The 14,355-nt window shown below is 37.3% G+C and overlaps 1 protein-coding gene across 2 annotated transcripts in view; it reads left to right on the top strand.

Moving 5' to 3' along the window:
• The window catches only part of ZEB1 (zinc finger E-box binding homeobox 1), a 127,056-nt gene that overhangs the window by 103,815 nt on the left and 8,886 nt on the right, over positions 1-14,355 (top strand). For both annotated transcript variants that reach the window (XM_055710117.1, XM_055710116.1), the window contains exons 3-6: positions 3,348-3,410; positions 5,032-5,193; positions 8,765-8,967; positions 14,142-14,247. In XM_055710117.1, the coding sequence (XP_055566092.1) occupies positions 8,938-8,967; positions 14,142-14,247 (136 nt within the window). In that variant the 5' untranslated portion in view covers positions 3,348-3,410; positions 5,032-5,193; positions 8,765-8,937. The remainder of the gene's footprint in view (positions 1-3,347; positions 3,411-5,031; positions 5,194-8,764; positions 8,968-14,141; positions 14,248-14,355) is intronic.

Genomic DNA, 14,355 nt, shown 5'->3' with positions numbered 1-14,355 from the left:
TACAGCAGTCTTAGTAAGTTGTGTTTCATCAGTAAAGTAGTACTGAAAGTTCCTGGTTTTAGCTGAACTTGGCAGAATGAGTTTTTTACATGTTTATTCTGTTCACGAATGCCCAAGAATAGAAACAACACACACAGCATTTCTTTATCAGATTAGTTTCTTTCCATTTCCAGTCATTCTAACTGAATTTCTAAAAGACCTTTGGAACAGGTGTTTTAAATATAAGGTGTGTATCTCAAGAGGTTTAACTGAAACAGTCATAATGGTTTGAAAAAGTGAACCACAAGTATCCTGCACAAGTTGTTGGCAGTGTGCCAGCATTCACGTGTGAAATGATTCTGAATATTCTGATTTTTTTTTTATTTATTTTGAAGTAAAACCTATGCTGTAATCTAAAAAAAGAAAAAAAAGTCAGCAAAGGTTACATTTATTGACTTATTATAGTAATGTGCCTAAAAAGCATTGTTATATATTATGTTTAAATACAAGTATTTGGCAAATGTAGAGATCTCAGACCTAGAACTAAGATAACTTTCAAAAATTGAAAATTCAATAAAATTGTCAAGACCTTGAAATAAACTTTAAAAATTAATTTATGTTTTATGTTTAAGCTTTTCCTGGTACTCCAAAATTCCTTTAACTCATAAAATTTTAGGTTGCACATACGTGTTATAAGATGGATTATGTTCTTTCAGTGTGCTGGGTTGCTGAGGAAGGTTGCTGCACTATTTCGTATTAATTTCTTTGGGGAGGAAGGCTAAAAAGTGTGGCATCTTTTTGATCAAGTTTATACTCACTGAAGCAAACAATCGGGCAGTACTGTAAGCTGTAAATAGTGCTTTGTACATGCATGTCAGAAAACTAGCTCTAACGAATTTAGATCAGAAATTCTTTTGATGGGCTTTGGAATTTATTCCCTTCTCTGAAGATAAGACTGTGGTGGAAATTTCAGTGAAGTTTGTCTTTCTGTCTAGAACCAAAGTTTCCATTTTGCTACTGGTTTAAATTTGATCAGTTATCTTACCCACGCAGAGATGTCTACCATCAGCCTGTGACACAGTGCTTGTGTCATGCGTGATTGCTGCTGGTGCACACTGTTGCCTGTAATGTGAAAATCATTAGCATTTAACCCTAGGAAGTCCCACCATATCTCTACGCAGCTGTTCACAAGCAATGATGAGATACAGAAGTCCAAGAATGTGTTTTACAATTATCTGGTATGTGCAGATGTAATGCCAAGACGGATAGTCATGCCCTAGATGCTATTCATGGAGACCTGTATTTAAGTGGTCATTCAACAGGTAGCTCAAATTTCTTCTGGAATTCAGAGCTGTGACTTCTGCTCGGTGGAACAGTGTCTTCAGATCTGTCTTAAGATCTGTCTTAAGTCCCCATCATCACATCCCTTTCTGTTGCTTCCCAGCAACTCTATTTGCAGCGTAGTAACTGGATTTCTAAGGGCATGATTGTAAAGTCGCCTTCCTTGTAGACCATATATAGCTGTAAAGAATGAGCTCTACTTAACATTTTTCAAATTATTAATTATTCCCACCGCATTAGGGAAGATCACCCCCTGTGGAAAAGGGGCTCCTCCCTGTACGTCACTTTTAGATATTTGGAAGAGGCAGTACATGATTATTAATATTAAGAGGTTTTTAACTTCACTGAGATTAATCTCTATGGCCATAAATTCCTTGTCATTCCCTTGGGAGGCATAACTTTTATTTGTACTGAAGCCAATGGAATTTTCTAGAGACACTGTAATTTAAATTCCTATGAGTAATAACTTGCTGATATTCCCCTCTTCCTATTTCATAATGGAGAAAAATCACAAACCCTTTCTAAAGAAAAATAGTGGGTTTGCTTCATGATTGTTGATACAAAATTAAATTTTGGATTTAGATTTGTGTTGCATGCAGTCATCCATCCTACAGATTCTGAACCAAGTCTGTGATATCATGAGCCAAAAAGATAATTATCTCACAGTCCAGTATTGACTGATAAAATACAGCCTGTTTGGGCTTTTTTTTTAGATGACAAAATTAAAGCACGAGTTAAGAGTTACACTTCACTTCTAAGCATATTTCTTGTTTGTGACTATCTGCAGATATATTTGGTCTGTGGGATTTTAATAAAGTAGACAGAAATAACAGTCTTTTCCTTTGAGAGACCTGGTATTATCTGAGATTTAAAAGTTTTCCTAGAATATATCATTTTCCATATGAAGGAGAAATTGGCTTCTACTGTAATTAAAGAGCTGGAATGTTCTGGAGTTTTGACTAGCCAAACTAATGGATTTTTGCCTGCACTGAAGTAATGTAAATAAAAGTATAACAGTTGCCATTTCAGATCAAGGAACACTTTAATTTCACATATATTAGCATAGCATACTACCGATAACGGAGCAAAACAACCAACATAGCTTTCCTACACAGCCCTACCATAAGCCAGGTACTGACAGAAGTGGCAGCAGTGGCCTTTTCAGTAAGAACTTCCCAGTCCAGGCTACCCAACAAACGTAAATTAGGAACATCTTGTGCCGTGTATTGATTTGACCCAGCAGCCTGTTGTGTTTAAAACTTCCAGGCTGCATCCTTGACCACTGCAGCTCAGCAGGAGCTGGGGGAGCTTTGGAGGCAGGTCAGCTCCACAGCAATAGTTCTACAGGTGTCTGATACCTGCAAACTCATACTGAATATAGGAATTGATTTGTGAAACGATTTTGTAGTGCACAGTTGATCTGAAGTGGGGAGCATGCGTTTAAAATCCTTGTTTGTTTAAGCAATCAGAGCCTGTAAGTGCTTTCTAGACAGTTTACAAGAAAGAGAACGCATTGGGTAGCTGCTTGCAGGCATTACCAGCAAATTATCAGTCATTTCCCAAAACGGCTAATTGATGAAAATAATGTAAATGTGGTTTTATGTAGGGGAGGGTGGGGGGGCTGATACTCTTTTCTGGAAAAAATATTCCAGTGTATCAGATAGCTTCATTTCCAGATAGAGTTGTTTAAGTAGCTGCCTGTGTTTGCTGGAGAAACACACTGTCCCTGTCTTTACCTCTCTTCAAATAATGGTTAGTGTTTAGTGTGCTTCCTTTTAAGACTTCAGTTCTTTAACCATGGAATATCTTTGTGGTTCAATTGATTACACACTGCTGAAATAGCACAATCCATATTTTTGAAAGAACATTTTGTTTAAATGCAGTTCTTCTAAACAATACAGAAATAGAAAAAATTGCTGAAGAAATCACTCAAGTATATTAAATTGTTGTGTGTGTTGGGGTTTTGGTGGTTGTTTTGGTTTTTTTTTAAATATTCATTCTTCTTTTTGTGAAATGTACTATTTCAGCTGGAAAAGAAACAAAGGAAATCCTGGGGCCTGAAGCTCAGACAGATGAAGTTGGATGTACAGGTATTTCTTTGTTAATCTGAGTCCCTTATTCATAAAGTGCTATTGCATTTTGGCTAGGTGAGTATCCTTCTGAAGTCTTTGAAATTCTTCCACCTCTCTTTATATAATGCATCGCTTTTCCACGCTAGAGGTCCTAAATTGTAAACAGTGTTTTAGCTGGGGAGGAACAGTCTGGTCTCCTTTCGGGTGTCCTGGTTCCAGAGGTGCAGCTGAGCAGTGACACGGAGCAGTCCTGTGCGGGGGCTGACTGCTGGAGCACCTTGTCTCCTAAGAGCAAAACAAGTAATAGTGCTGATCTTAAGTGTAATTGTATAGAATAGAAGTAGAGGTCAATAGATAGTGTTTAAAACTAATAAGTAACATACTAAAATAAACTTAAGCTAATACTGTATCTTATTATCAACTCCTCTGTACAGAAGGCAAAATAAAATATATACTTCCATCACAGTACCAGACAAAACCAGATGCTCTGTTATTTTGTTATTTCTCTGGTTGACAAGAAACTTAACATATAGCCCGTACAGCTTTTTAAAAGGTTTTTATACTTTTTTTTTAAATGCCCTCAACACTAAATAGTTCCATAATATGAGGGCAAGCCTCATTTAGAAAAAAAAAAAAGGAAATAATTAAACATTGATAAGTTTAAAACTGTAGCTTCACACGTTCTTTTTAGTTACTGGAAAGCCAAACAAGTATGGAGAACTGCATTGTGTATAGCATTGCAGTCTATATGTGAGAGACTGCCTCATGTCATAAAACGATTGTGTCAAATTGTAAATTGAGTATGTGACTTCACACTGAGAGATGAGTCATAAAACTTCTCCTTCCTATTAAAAATATACCTCACATTATTAATAGTAGAGGAGATCTGTCATGATTTAGTGTGCCGCAGGCAGAGCTCTCACAGAATGTTCCACCATGGTAAAAATAAACTATGAACAACGTATTTAGGCAAATACATGGTAGCAAATATTTATCATACAAACAATAAGTAAAATAATTTATTGTTTGTTAACTTTGAAATAGAGTTACTCATTGATTGTTTTCTTAAGTTTTAAACCAGGAAATGTTGAAGGACGTTAACTATATCTGAAAAATTTTTGATAGCCTTTTCCAACACTGGAGAAAAAGCCACTCACAGTTCCGGTTCGCTGCATTTCAGCTGGCCAACTTGCTATTCAGAGTTTAAATATCTTTTGGACTTGTGCTAATGAACAGGCCTTATATAACATTTACAATGATGTCTTGAAGACAAGTTTACTTTTGCAAACATAGGAGCCAAGATGGTAAAATGCCCTTCAAACTACTATGGCTAAATCATAATTAATGTTGTGTTTAAGATTTTTAGGGAAGTTGAGGGGAACAACTTAATCTAAAATGATGAATATGTACTGAGTTGAGAGGCAAACTGTGGTTTTAGTCCAATTTTTAAATGTCATTATGCCACTTGTTCTCTGTTTTAAAACTTGCTGTATTCCTGCATCTTAAAGGGCTTGACCTATGCTAATAACTGTAAAGAGTTTTGAAATCCTTGGATAGAAGGTGATTTGGCAGTGTGAATCTCATTTATGTTCTTTACAGTCTTCATTTCATATCCTGTATCTTGTTTTTCCCCTCTTAGTAAAAGAAGATGAATGTGATTCTGATGCAGAAAATGAACAAAACCATGACCCTAATGTTGAAGAATTCCTTCAACAAGAAGATACAGCTGTTATCTACCCTGAAGCACCTGAGGAGGACCAGAGACAAGGCACACCAGAAGCTAGTGGTCAGGATGAAAATGGTAAATATGTCACCAGCTCTGTTGTTATGAAATAAATGGTACTATTTGACCAAAAAGTGCTGTCGTATTTCGGAAGTCAACAATGCATACATGTATAAATTGGGGCCGGGGGAATCTTCATTAAATAGTTTTAAGAGGATGTGATTATCATGCAAAAAACATTTCTACTTGATTTTGTGCAACAAGAGATGCAGTGCGGTTCAGTTGTATATGTACCTAAATGGTAATCTCAAGTAACTGGAAATAAAAATTCAAGTTTTCATAAATCCATTCGGTAGCATTGCATGAAAGAACAGAATAAACATTAAATATAATGGGAGCGAAGCAAGATAGTGCGGTTTTATGTAAGAATAACTTTCTTTCTGTATTTCTAAACAAAATACCTGAAAGGTTCTATTAAATAGGAGTTCCTTTCTTAGGTAGCTGGTCTATGATGGACTTCGGGGTTTTTTTTCCTGAAAAGACAGCAGTGAAGTAAAAAGAAACTTTTTACGTGAAAATGTTTGCGTGAAAAAATAATTACCTGTTCTTATTTTTAAGTAGATGTCTTTTTTTCTCTAAGGAAGTTTCATGCTTAAGGTGTTTTTCTGAGTGAGATGAGAAGTCATACTTTGTTCATTTCTTCATGAAACACTGAAGGCATCTTCATCATGAAATATTTGAAGGCAAAACCTGTTCAGACTCTGAGTTTGCATTCTGTGCTGCTATCTGAAATGTTCAGCTTTCATAACCTGTGACAACTGCAGTTCCAACTAGATTGTATTCCTTTATTAAAGATTTTTCACAATGAAGTAACATTCTACGTAAACGGTTAGGAGTTGTGTTCCAGTCATTTAAAAAAATGTACATAATTGAACAAAAATCTTACAGTAGCTGTTATTACTGTACTCGGGTCAGAGGGAGAGGAGTGAAAGGGGTAATGCTAACAATTTTGTTATTCTCTTCCAGAGATTGTAGAAAAAAAATAAGTAAATTAAAATAGTTGAGTATTTTAAACTGTGTACATGCCTATTTATATACAGAAATAGGACATGAGTTACTAATATTTTGTGGCTTACTTTACAAGTTTTGCAAAATTTAAGTAAGATACATGCTCAACAGTACCATCTGAAAAATTACAATTCAATTAAGATTTTAATCTGTGCTTGCAGTGGCACAGATTGTCAGATTAGTTTTATAGCCTTGCAGTATGATTTCCTTGTAATTATTAAAATTACACATTTGTATTAATAATATAAATTGGGCCTTGCTCAGTAAGTTCACAGGGAAATATTCTGAAATTCACAATGCTGAGAAATAATGTTCAGTGTTTTAATCATTTATAACAGAAAATGCCAAAAATATAATGTTATTTGCTAAAGACACGTGCTGCCAAACCAAGAGAAGTGACAGAATTAGAATCTTTAGCGGCTTTGGGAAACCATTGCCATTTTGCTGTTTGCTTCAGTGGAAACAGAATTTAAGTTAATGTGCTTCTGACATTTCCACTGAGTCGTATTTGTGCTGAAATGGAGTATTCTTTGTGTCAGGTGAATTGAATTTTTGATGGAAAAAAGATAATTAAAGGGAAGCATTCTGTATCTACTCATGTGGGGATAGGTTCATTTTTGGACGACCTGACTGCTCCCAAGAAAATCAGAAATGGGTAGAACACAAAACCCAGTGCAATATAAGTGTTACTTTGCCTGTTACCATAACAATTGTAAAAGAAGCTATATGACAGAGAAGGTGTTGGGGTTTAGTAATGATGAAAACTGGTTTGACTCTTCCTTTTTATTGTTGAAAGGGGAATGGCATGTTCAGTAAAAATAAAGTTAGTGAATTCCACACAAACAGAATGAATTGCTACTTCACAAAGCACATAATAAATCTATGGTGATAACTGCTGTAAGAGGTCATGAACATAAATAATTCAGAAGTACTTTCTAAAGTACTGATTAATTTTGTGAGTATTAATAATGCTTATAGTACTGCAACTTCAAACGACAGTGTGTACAAATTTCCCCCTCATGCTTCAAAGCATAAAAGAGGCCTTCCAGCTTCCTCTCCTGCTTTCGCTCAGCACAGGGCATAGGAGCATCCTTGCAAAATTTCCAACCCATTTCCCTTGAAGCATGGAAGAGTAGCGTGGTTATTGGTCACACCTTAGAAATTCATAGTTCGATTAAATACAGCAAAACCTGCATTTATTTAAGCACACTTTTGTCAATTCGTAAAGGAAGTGGCGGTTTTGATCCTTTAGAAAATTAATTTTTCAAGGATAGAATAAGTTACTGTATATGGAGGATAGATATATGCTGATAAGAAGACATGGAGTTAGAAGTCCATAAATGGTGACTTCTCAGAAACAGACTTGTGAAATCTGATTTCACTTCTCCTGTACTGATACAGAAGCAACTTCATGAAAGCCAGCAGAACAGATTCCATAGATCACATTAGAATCGTATTTACAGCCTCACATTTGATCTCTCTTCTTTCTCTCACTCAGTGTGTCCTCTCTCCTTTCTGTCCTGCAGACAGTATGTCCTGCTAACAGGTACATGTCTGTGTATCATACAATCATAGAACGGTGTGGGTTGGAAAGGACCTTTAAAGCTCATCTAGTCCAGCCCCCCTGCAATGAGCAGGGACAGCTTCAAATAGATGAGGATGCTCAAAGCCCCGTCCAACCTGACCTTGAATGTTTCTAGGAATGGAGCATCTACCACCTCTCTGGGCAACCTGGTCCAGTGTTTCACCACCCTCATTGTAAAAAATGTCTTCCTAATCTATTTGTATCCACCCTCTTTTAGTTTAAAACCATTAACCCTTGTCCTGTTGCTACAGGCCCCGCCAAAAGGTTTGTCCCCATCTTTCTTGTAAGATACACCCCTTTAGGTACACTGGAAGGCCACAACAGCCCCGACTCTCTCAGCCTTCCCTCGTAGGGGAGGTGCTGCACCCCTCTGATCATTTTTGTGGCCCTCCTCTGGACCTCCAACAGGTCCAGGTATAAGAATTATAAACCATGTTTCTAATAACTTTTTTTTTTCAGTTCTCTTTTCACTTACAATTCTGTGTTAGGTAAAGAGAAAGAAAAAAGTATTCTCTGCAGCTTGCAAATATTATTTATTCCTTTAGGAGCTGCAAACAGGATGACTATTAGATGTCTCAATGATAGACTTAAATTTGTAAACAGGATTTGAGGGTTGTCTGTGATTGAGCTAACCAGATTTACAAAGATTACTAGATCTTAAATGATGTTTCACAATTTTCAGACCACTTTTTAAACAGAAGCTGTAGTGCTGTATTGGGAAGTCCAGCAGGCTCACTGGGAGGTGTGGTTATAGGTGATCATATTGTGCCAGCTCTCTCCAGTGTACACTGGGGCAACCATACCATACTGTAGTAATGTAATACCTGGGGGAGGGGGGGGGCAGTTATCATTTGTCCTTTTCTAAATGAGATGGAGCTTCTAGCAGCCGCATTTTTTCTTACAGTAACATATATATATATGTAAAGCACCTTTGTTGATGGTAATAAGTTTGGAAGGTATATTTATTTAATATGGTGTGTTGTCTCTCCTGTGTAGGAACACCCGATGCATTTTCCCAACTGCTTACTTGCCCATATTGTGATCGAGGGTACAAGCGTTTTACCTCTCTGAAGGAACACATTAAATATCGCCATGAAAAAAATGAAGATAACTTCAGTTGCTCCTTGTGCAGTTATACATTTGCGTACAGAACGCAGCTCGATCGCCACATGACATCACACAAATCAGGAAGAGATCAAGTAAGTGGCATTTGAATTGAATGCTCTGTAACAGCACTGTGATTTGTTATGTGGGCAAAAATGTACAGAGCAAGTAAGCTGTTCACATCCAGTTATCTACGTGCTGAAGTCCCAGTCCCGGAGCATGGACTTAAACTTGCTGCCTGAAGTCAGACTTTTTCCGTAGCTGTCAAAGAATGAGATCTGAGTACCTATGTTTTCATTCATCGGGCAATGTGGTTAGGTTTAAATTTTAATTTTCAGAAGCTCTTTATTGCATTTATAGGTAATTAGGTTTTATCTGTTCATTAGCTAACATTACATAAAAATTGTGAATCGAATCTAGTCTCAAGTGTTTTGTGATGTTCACTGAAACACATTTTTCTTTCATGAATCCTGTTTAGCTAATTCAAAATTTACTGCACCCATTTTTGCCCTGAAGAAACAAACCATAGTGTTGATTCATTTGCTTGAACTGATACAGTTTTTAAATGCAATCCATGCTATAAGACAATATACCAATAATTTGTGCATAAAATACAGTGTTTCAGTACTAAATTAAGCAACAAAAAGGGCTAAAGATACTCTTAGCTTGTTTTCTCTGATTCATGGGCTTACCTGAGGGTGTGGTTCCCTGAAACACCTTCCATGAGTCAGCCATCTCGTGGAGGTCCTGAGATTCTGTTCCACTCTCTCTTTTTCTTTTCTTCCTTTATCCCCACAATTTCCTATCATTCATCCACAAGTACATGCTTCCATAGCTTATCACAGGCACTCTGAGGCTCAGGAACCAACTGAAACTCACTGAAACAGTCAGGAATTATCCAAGGAAAAAAGATACAGATTTTCCACCACCAGGTTATAGAGGGAGGCTTGGAGATGTTGCCTTCGGAGGAGAAAGCTAAAAAGATTGATACACTCCAGAGAGGCAACAGGAGAGAAACATCACAGAAAGATGCAAAAAAGTGAAAAGTGAAAAGAATGGAAATGAAAGGGAAAGGTACTTCAATATTTCTTGCAACTCCAAACCAACAGATCTTGCGTTAAACTGAAAGGCTGTAACACAGAGTAAAGGAGAAGCTTTTTTACACATTAAGTATTAACCTCCATTCTACAAAGCATCACTAAGTCTAAAAATTTTAATGGCTTAAAAATTCATTACACATTTTTAAACCTGAATGTTTATATCCACAGGTAAATTAAATAAGAAAAACTGCTACAAGAACTGTCGGCCATCCTGCTGCGGGATTTTACTGTCTCACGGGGTCTGGAATAACCTCGCCAGCGTATTCTGGCATGGCAGTTCTTGTTTATTCAAAAATACGTTTCCCATGAACAATTCATTTCTGTCTTGCTCTCTTATTGGCTTGGCTTTCACTTTAAAGTTACTATTGTCTTATATACATCTTATATTTCTAACTATAAAACTTACGAATGCTTTTTGTCTAATGCTTTTTTGTGAGCTATCACATTTATTTTCAGTTTTTCCCACTAGAAGCCTAAGAGCAGCAGAAGAATAAAGTAGCTGGAGGGGCGAGAAGCCTTTCCCATATTTGCATGTAGTTTGAATGAAAAGATGAAAATACCAAGCAAGTAAACAATCTCAGAAGAATTGCTACGAAGAGAAGCTTAAATTGTATTCCTGCAGATATATTTGAATGGGTTTATACTTTTGAAGGCCCAATTGCATTTGATAAATGTTGTTTCTGTGAAGTACCTGGAACTCGGTATTATACCCATTTAGTGTGTTTTTTTCTCTAGAGCCATAGCCAGAATCAAAACTGCAATAGTTTAGATACTTAGTGAATTTGAAATGTGTATTTGTTTATGTTATTGTCACAGAGTTGTCATGTCTTCTAAATTGGCTTCATGTGCATGTACATGGTTGCATCATTTCTGTAATGGAAATTTTTTTTTCCATAGTAAAGTATAAACCTCCTGGTTGTGGATCTTAAACAGCTGCATATTCCAAACTTAATATCTTATTCTTAAAGAACTTCAGCTGAAAGTAGATTATTTGGATAACTTTGTTAGCTGGTTGATGTCCAGCATGTGACTATTGTGTAATTGGTCTGTACTGGAAAGCAATGAGCAAAGGTAATGTCTAGTGTACTGAAGGTATGTGCGCACTGTGCCTCCCTCTGAGGAAGGGGGAAATACGCCAAACTGCAGCTACCTCTGCTCCAGCAGAGAGCTGAAAGCCATCCTACACCTTCTCCTTCATCCATCCCTCCTCCCCATCCCTGTTGTCCCTCATGGCTCCCCTGGCTGCTTCTACACTACTAATGGTTGGTAGAAGGCGATGCTGCATATGTATCATCTGCTTACGCATGTGAAGCACCAAAAAAGCTTTTGAAGTATGAAAAAGTTCTTCTTATATTTGTTTTATTTTTCTTCTTATCAATTTACAAAGCACCCATAGGTAGTCTGTTAAAATTTCATATTGCCATGGACACTGCTGAGAAACGGCAGTTCTTGAAGACCATGGTCAAACTGTGAAAAAAAATCCCGATGTACCTGTAATTCCCATCTTCCAAATAACTTTTGAGGACTCCCATTAATTACTTTTGGTTCTCTGGTATGAAAGGGTGGACTTTAGTCCTAAGCACAGTAAATACTTGATGTAGGGATGTATATGTAGCTAGTTACAGACTTTAATGCTGATGTTTCTTCTTTCAGTCCTTAAAGGAACGCGGAGGAATATTTTTTGAATGCTGTGGTTAATTCTTTAATGAGCATAAAACAGCAGTTATGCACAGTGCCTTAAAAATATATATTGCACGTTAGAGGGGAAAAAAAAAAAAAAAGTCGTCAGTTTAACAGTACTGAAAGGGGGGGAAACTAAGAAAATGAAGGTGAAAGACTATCAAGGATGGTACTTTAGGAAAGAGCTATGGTTTTCTCAGTTTTAAAGAAGATCCTGGAGAGTAACTCTGAGGATGCCCCAGATTTGGGAAAAAGAAAAGTGTAGGACAGACAGCAAGAAAGTTGAATAAGGAATTACAACTATAAGAAGGTAAGGCAAAATAGATGGGAACAGTGCCTAGCAGAAAGGTCAAAGCAGCTTATAGCTATGACCAGGAAAACAGGAAAATGCGTTAAAAATTTGGTAAGAGAAATGTGGGCTTCCATGCCTTGGAGGCAGAACATTGCATTTTAAAGACTGGAACAGAAACATTTCTGACAGACTGAATACATGCACTAGTATTTAGTATGAATATTTATGTAGTTCAGCATCTGCAGTAGCTGTATGTATGCTGAGATCCTTTAACTTGTATAATCTCAAGTCAAACAGTAGTAACTGATTCTCTGCAGGCTTAAGTAAATCCTGACACGGTCCTCTAGACTCAGTGAAGTTGGATCATTAAAGTGAAATGCAGCAAGTCAGGCACAATCATCTAGAACATCATCTTCAAGGGACTTAGTTAAACAAAGCTGAAAAGCCGTTTGGACTAGCAAAAGACAGCCGACAAACCCAGGAGTAAGGGTCAAGTGCTAATCAGGATAAATCAGAGTGGAGACCTCACTGCAGAGCCTGGGAGGAGGTGGGAAGGAGCCCACCCCCAGGAGGGTGGGAGCCGTATATGCTGGGAGGTAAAAACTGCAGCTTAACCCAGTGCTTATCCCAAGGGAACTGTCAAATTAGAGTGCTTGGAAGCAATTTAGATTATCTTGTTTCAGTTTGTCTTCTGTTAGCGTCTGTGTACAGGAGAACAGGGTGTAGAACGGGGAGGGTTGATAATTTGGACAGCATATCTCATAGCAGAGTTGTCAGACTTCCATCCAGCAAACTGCACGGCTGTGGGTTCTTCAGATCTAAAGGTGTAAAACAGAACAGGAACATCATCCTGCCTTTTTATTTGTCACTGCTTCTCCAGCGCAGATCTCAGCCCCCGCTGCCCTGTCGGTACTTGGGGAATAGCCTCAGCACTGGCTGAGCGTCTGCTCCCAGCGCTGCCAACCGCAGCAGACCAGAACTAGGTGTAGGAGCTCCCCGCCACGGTTTCACACCAGGGGAGGTCAAGGCACGCCAGCCAGGTCGTGGTGGCTGCCCATATGCAGGCTGTTTCCTCAGACTACATGAATAGCTCTATTAATGAGTTTATGAAAATACTTGCCCCGGTTACCAAAAATCTGCAGCTGCATCCAAATGGTGGTAGGGTGTCGTTTTGCAGAGTGAGTTCTACTTAGAAAGGACCCGCTGTTTTTTTTAAATAGACAATTTGAACAGAAAAAAACCTAATTACTCCACTTCATGTTGGCAGTTAAGCTGCTCCAACTTCTAAAATGTATGTAATTTTTGTCTTCAAAAATACACATTCAGAGATTTATACGGTTTGTGATAAAATTATCCATCTTGCATATAAATATCACATATATACAACATATATTTACATGTCTTTCTTCATAGTTTTGCTTTATTAAGACTAGTATAACATACAGGTAAATTAAAAAGAACTTGGAGCTTAACAGTAAATGCTCTCACGAGGCAAAATATAACAAAAATAACCACAGAGTTTCAATGCAAATAGTGAAGAGGTTTGATGTTGTGTACTTGGGGAAATCCCTCCATATTATTATTTGTTTTAATTTAGGTTTTTGCATTTACTTTGAGACTTATTTGTGCCTGAGAGTGCCTTTGTTGTCGCTGAGCCATCTTGTCTTGAGCAATCCTGTGGCGTCATTACTTAGAGAAATTCAAAGCCAACAGTAAGCGCTGGAAGCCTGTAAATGGAAAAATCAAGTCAACTGATTAAACTTTAAACAGGCTTTCATACGCTTTAATGTTTCTCTGTCCTGCGTGACATATTCTGTGGGTGGTGAGTTTGGGGGTTTTCTTGGTTTTTTTGCTTTCACAAATAGAATTAGCATGCATCTTGGAACTTCTTACTCACAAAACATGTTAGTGCAAGCTTCATCTGGAGATAGGAGATGGGGCAAATATATTTTGGGGTTTGGTTTGGGTTGTTCTTTTTTTACTGTACCACATTTATTCAGAAGATACATATGGCTCAGTTTTAACCTGACTTGTAATTTGTTTCTTTTTCATGTATAACACATACCACCTTCAGTCTCTTAAAATTATGATTAAATCTTTTCAGTATTCTATTGTGTTTTCTCTGTTATGATGTGAAAATACAAGCTATTTTTCTAACATGCTGTCCTGTGCAATAATTATTAATTCTTTCTTACAGAGACATGTGACGCAGTCCAGTGGTAATCGAAAATTCAAGTGCACTGAATGTGGAAAAGCTTTTAAATATAAACATCACCTAAAGGAGCACCTACGAATCCACAGTGGTAAATAAACCAAGCATTGAATTGTGTAATAATGTTGCCATTTCTACTCTTTATAACTTTGATGTGATACCAGTCTTGTAAGTCGAAGTTTAAAATACTAGAGTTTCC

This window comes from Falco cherrug, chromosome 4 (assembly GCF_023634085.1).
Source record: "Falco cherrug isolate bFalChe1 chromosome 4, bFalChe1.pri, whole genome shotgun sequence".
Classification (NCBI taxonomy): Eukaryota; Metazoa; Chordata; class Aves; order Falconiformes; family Falconidae; genus Falco; species Falco cherrug.
This window is presented reverse-complemented; position numbering and strand designations above follow the sequence as displayed.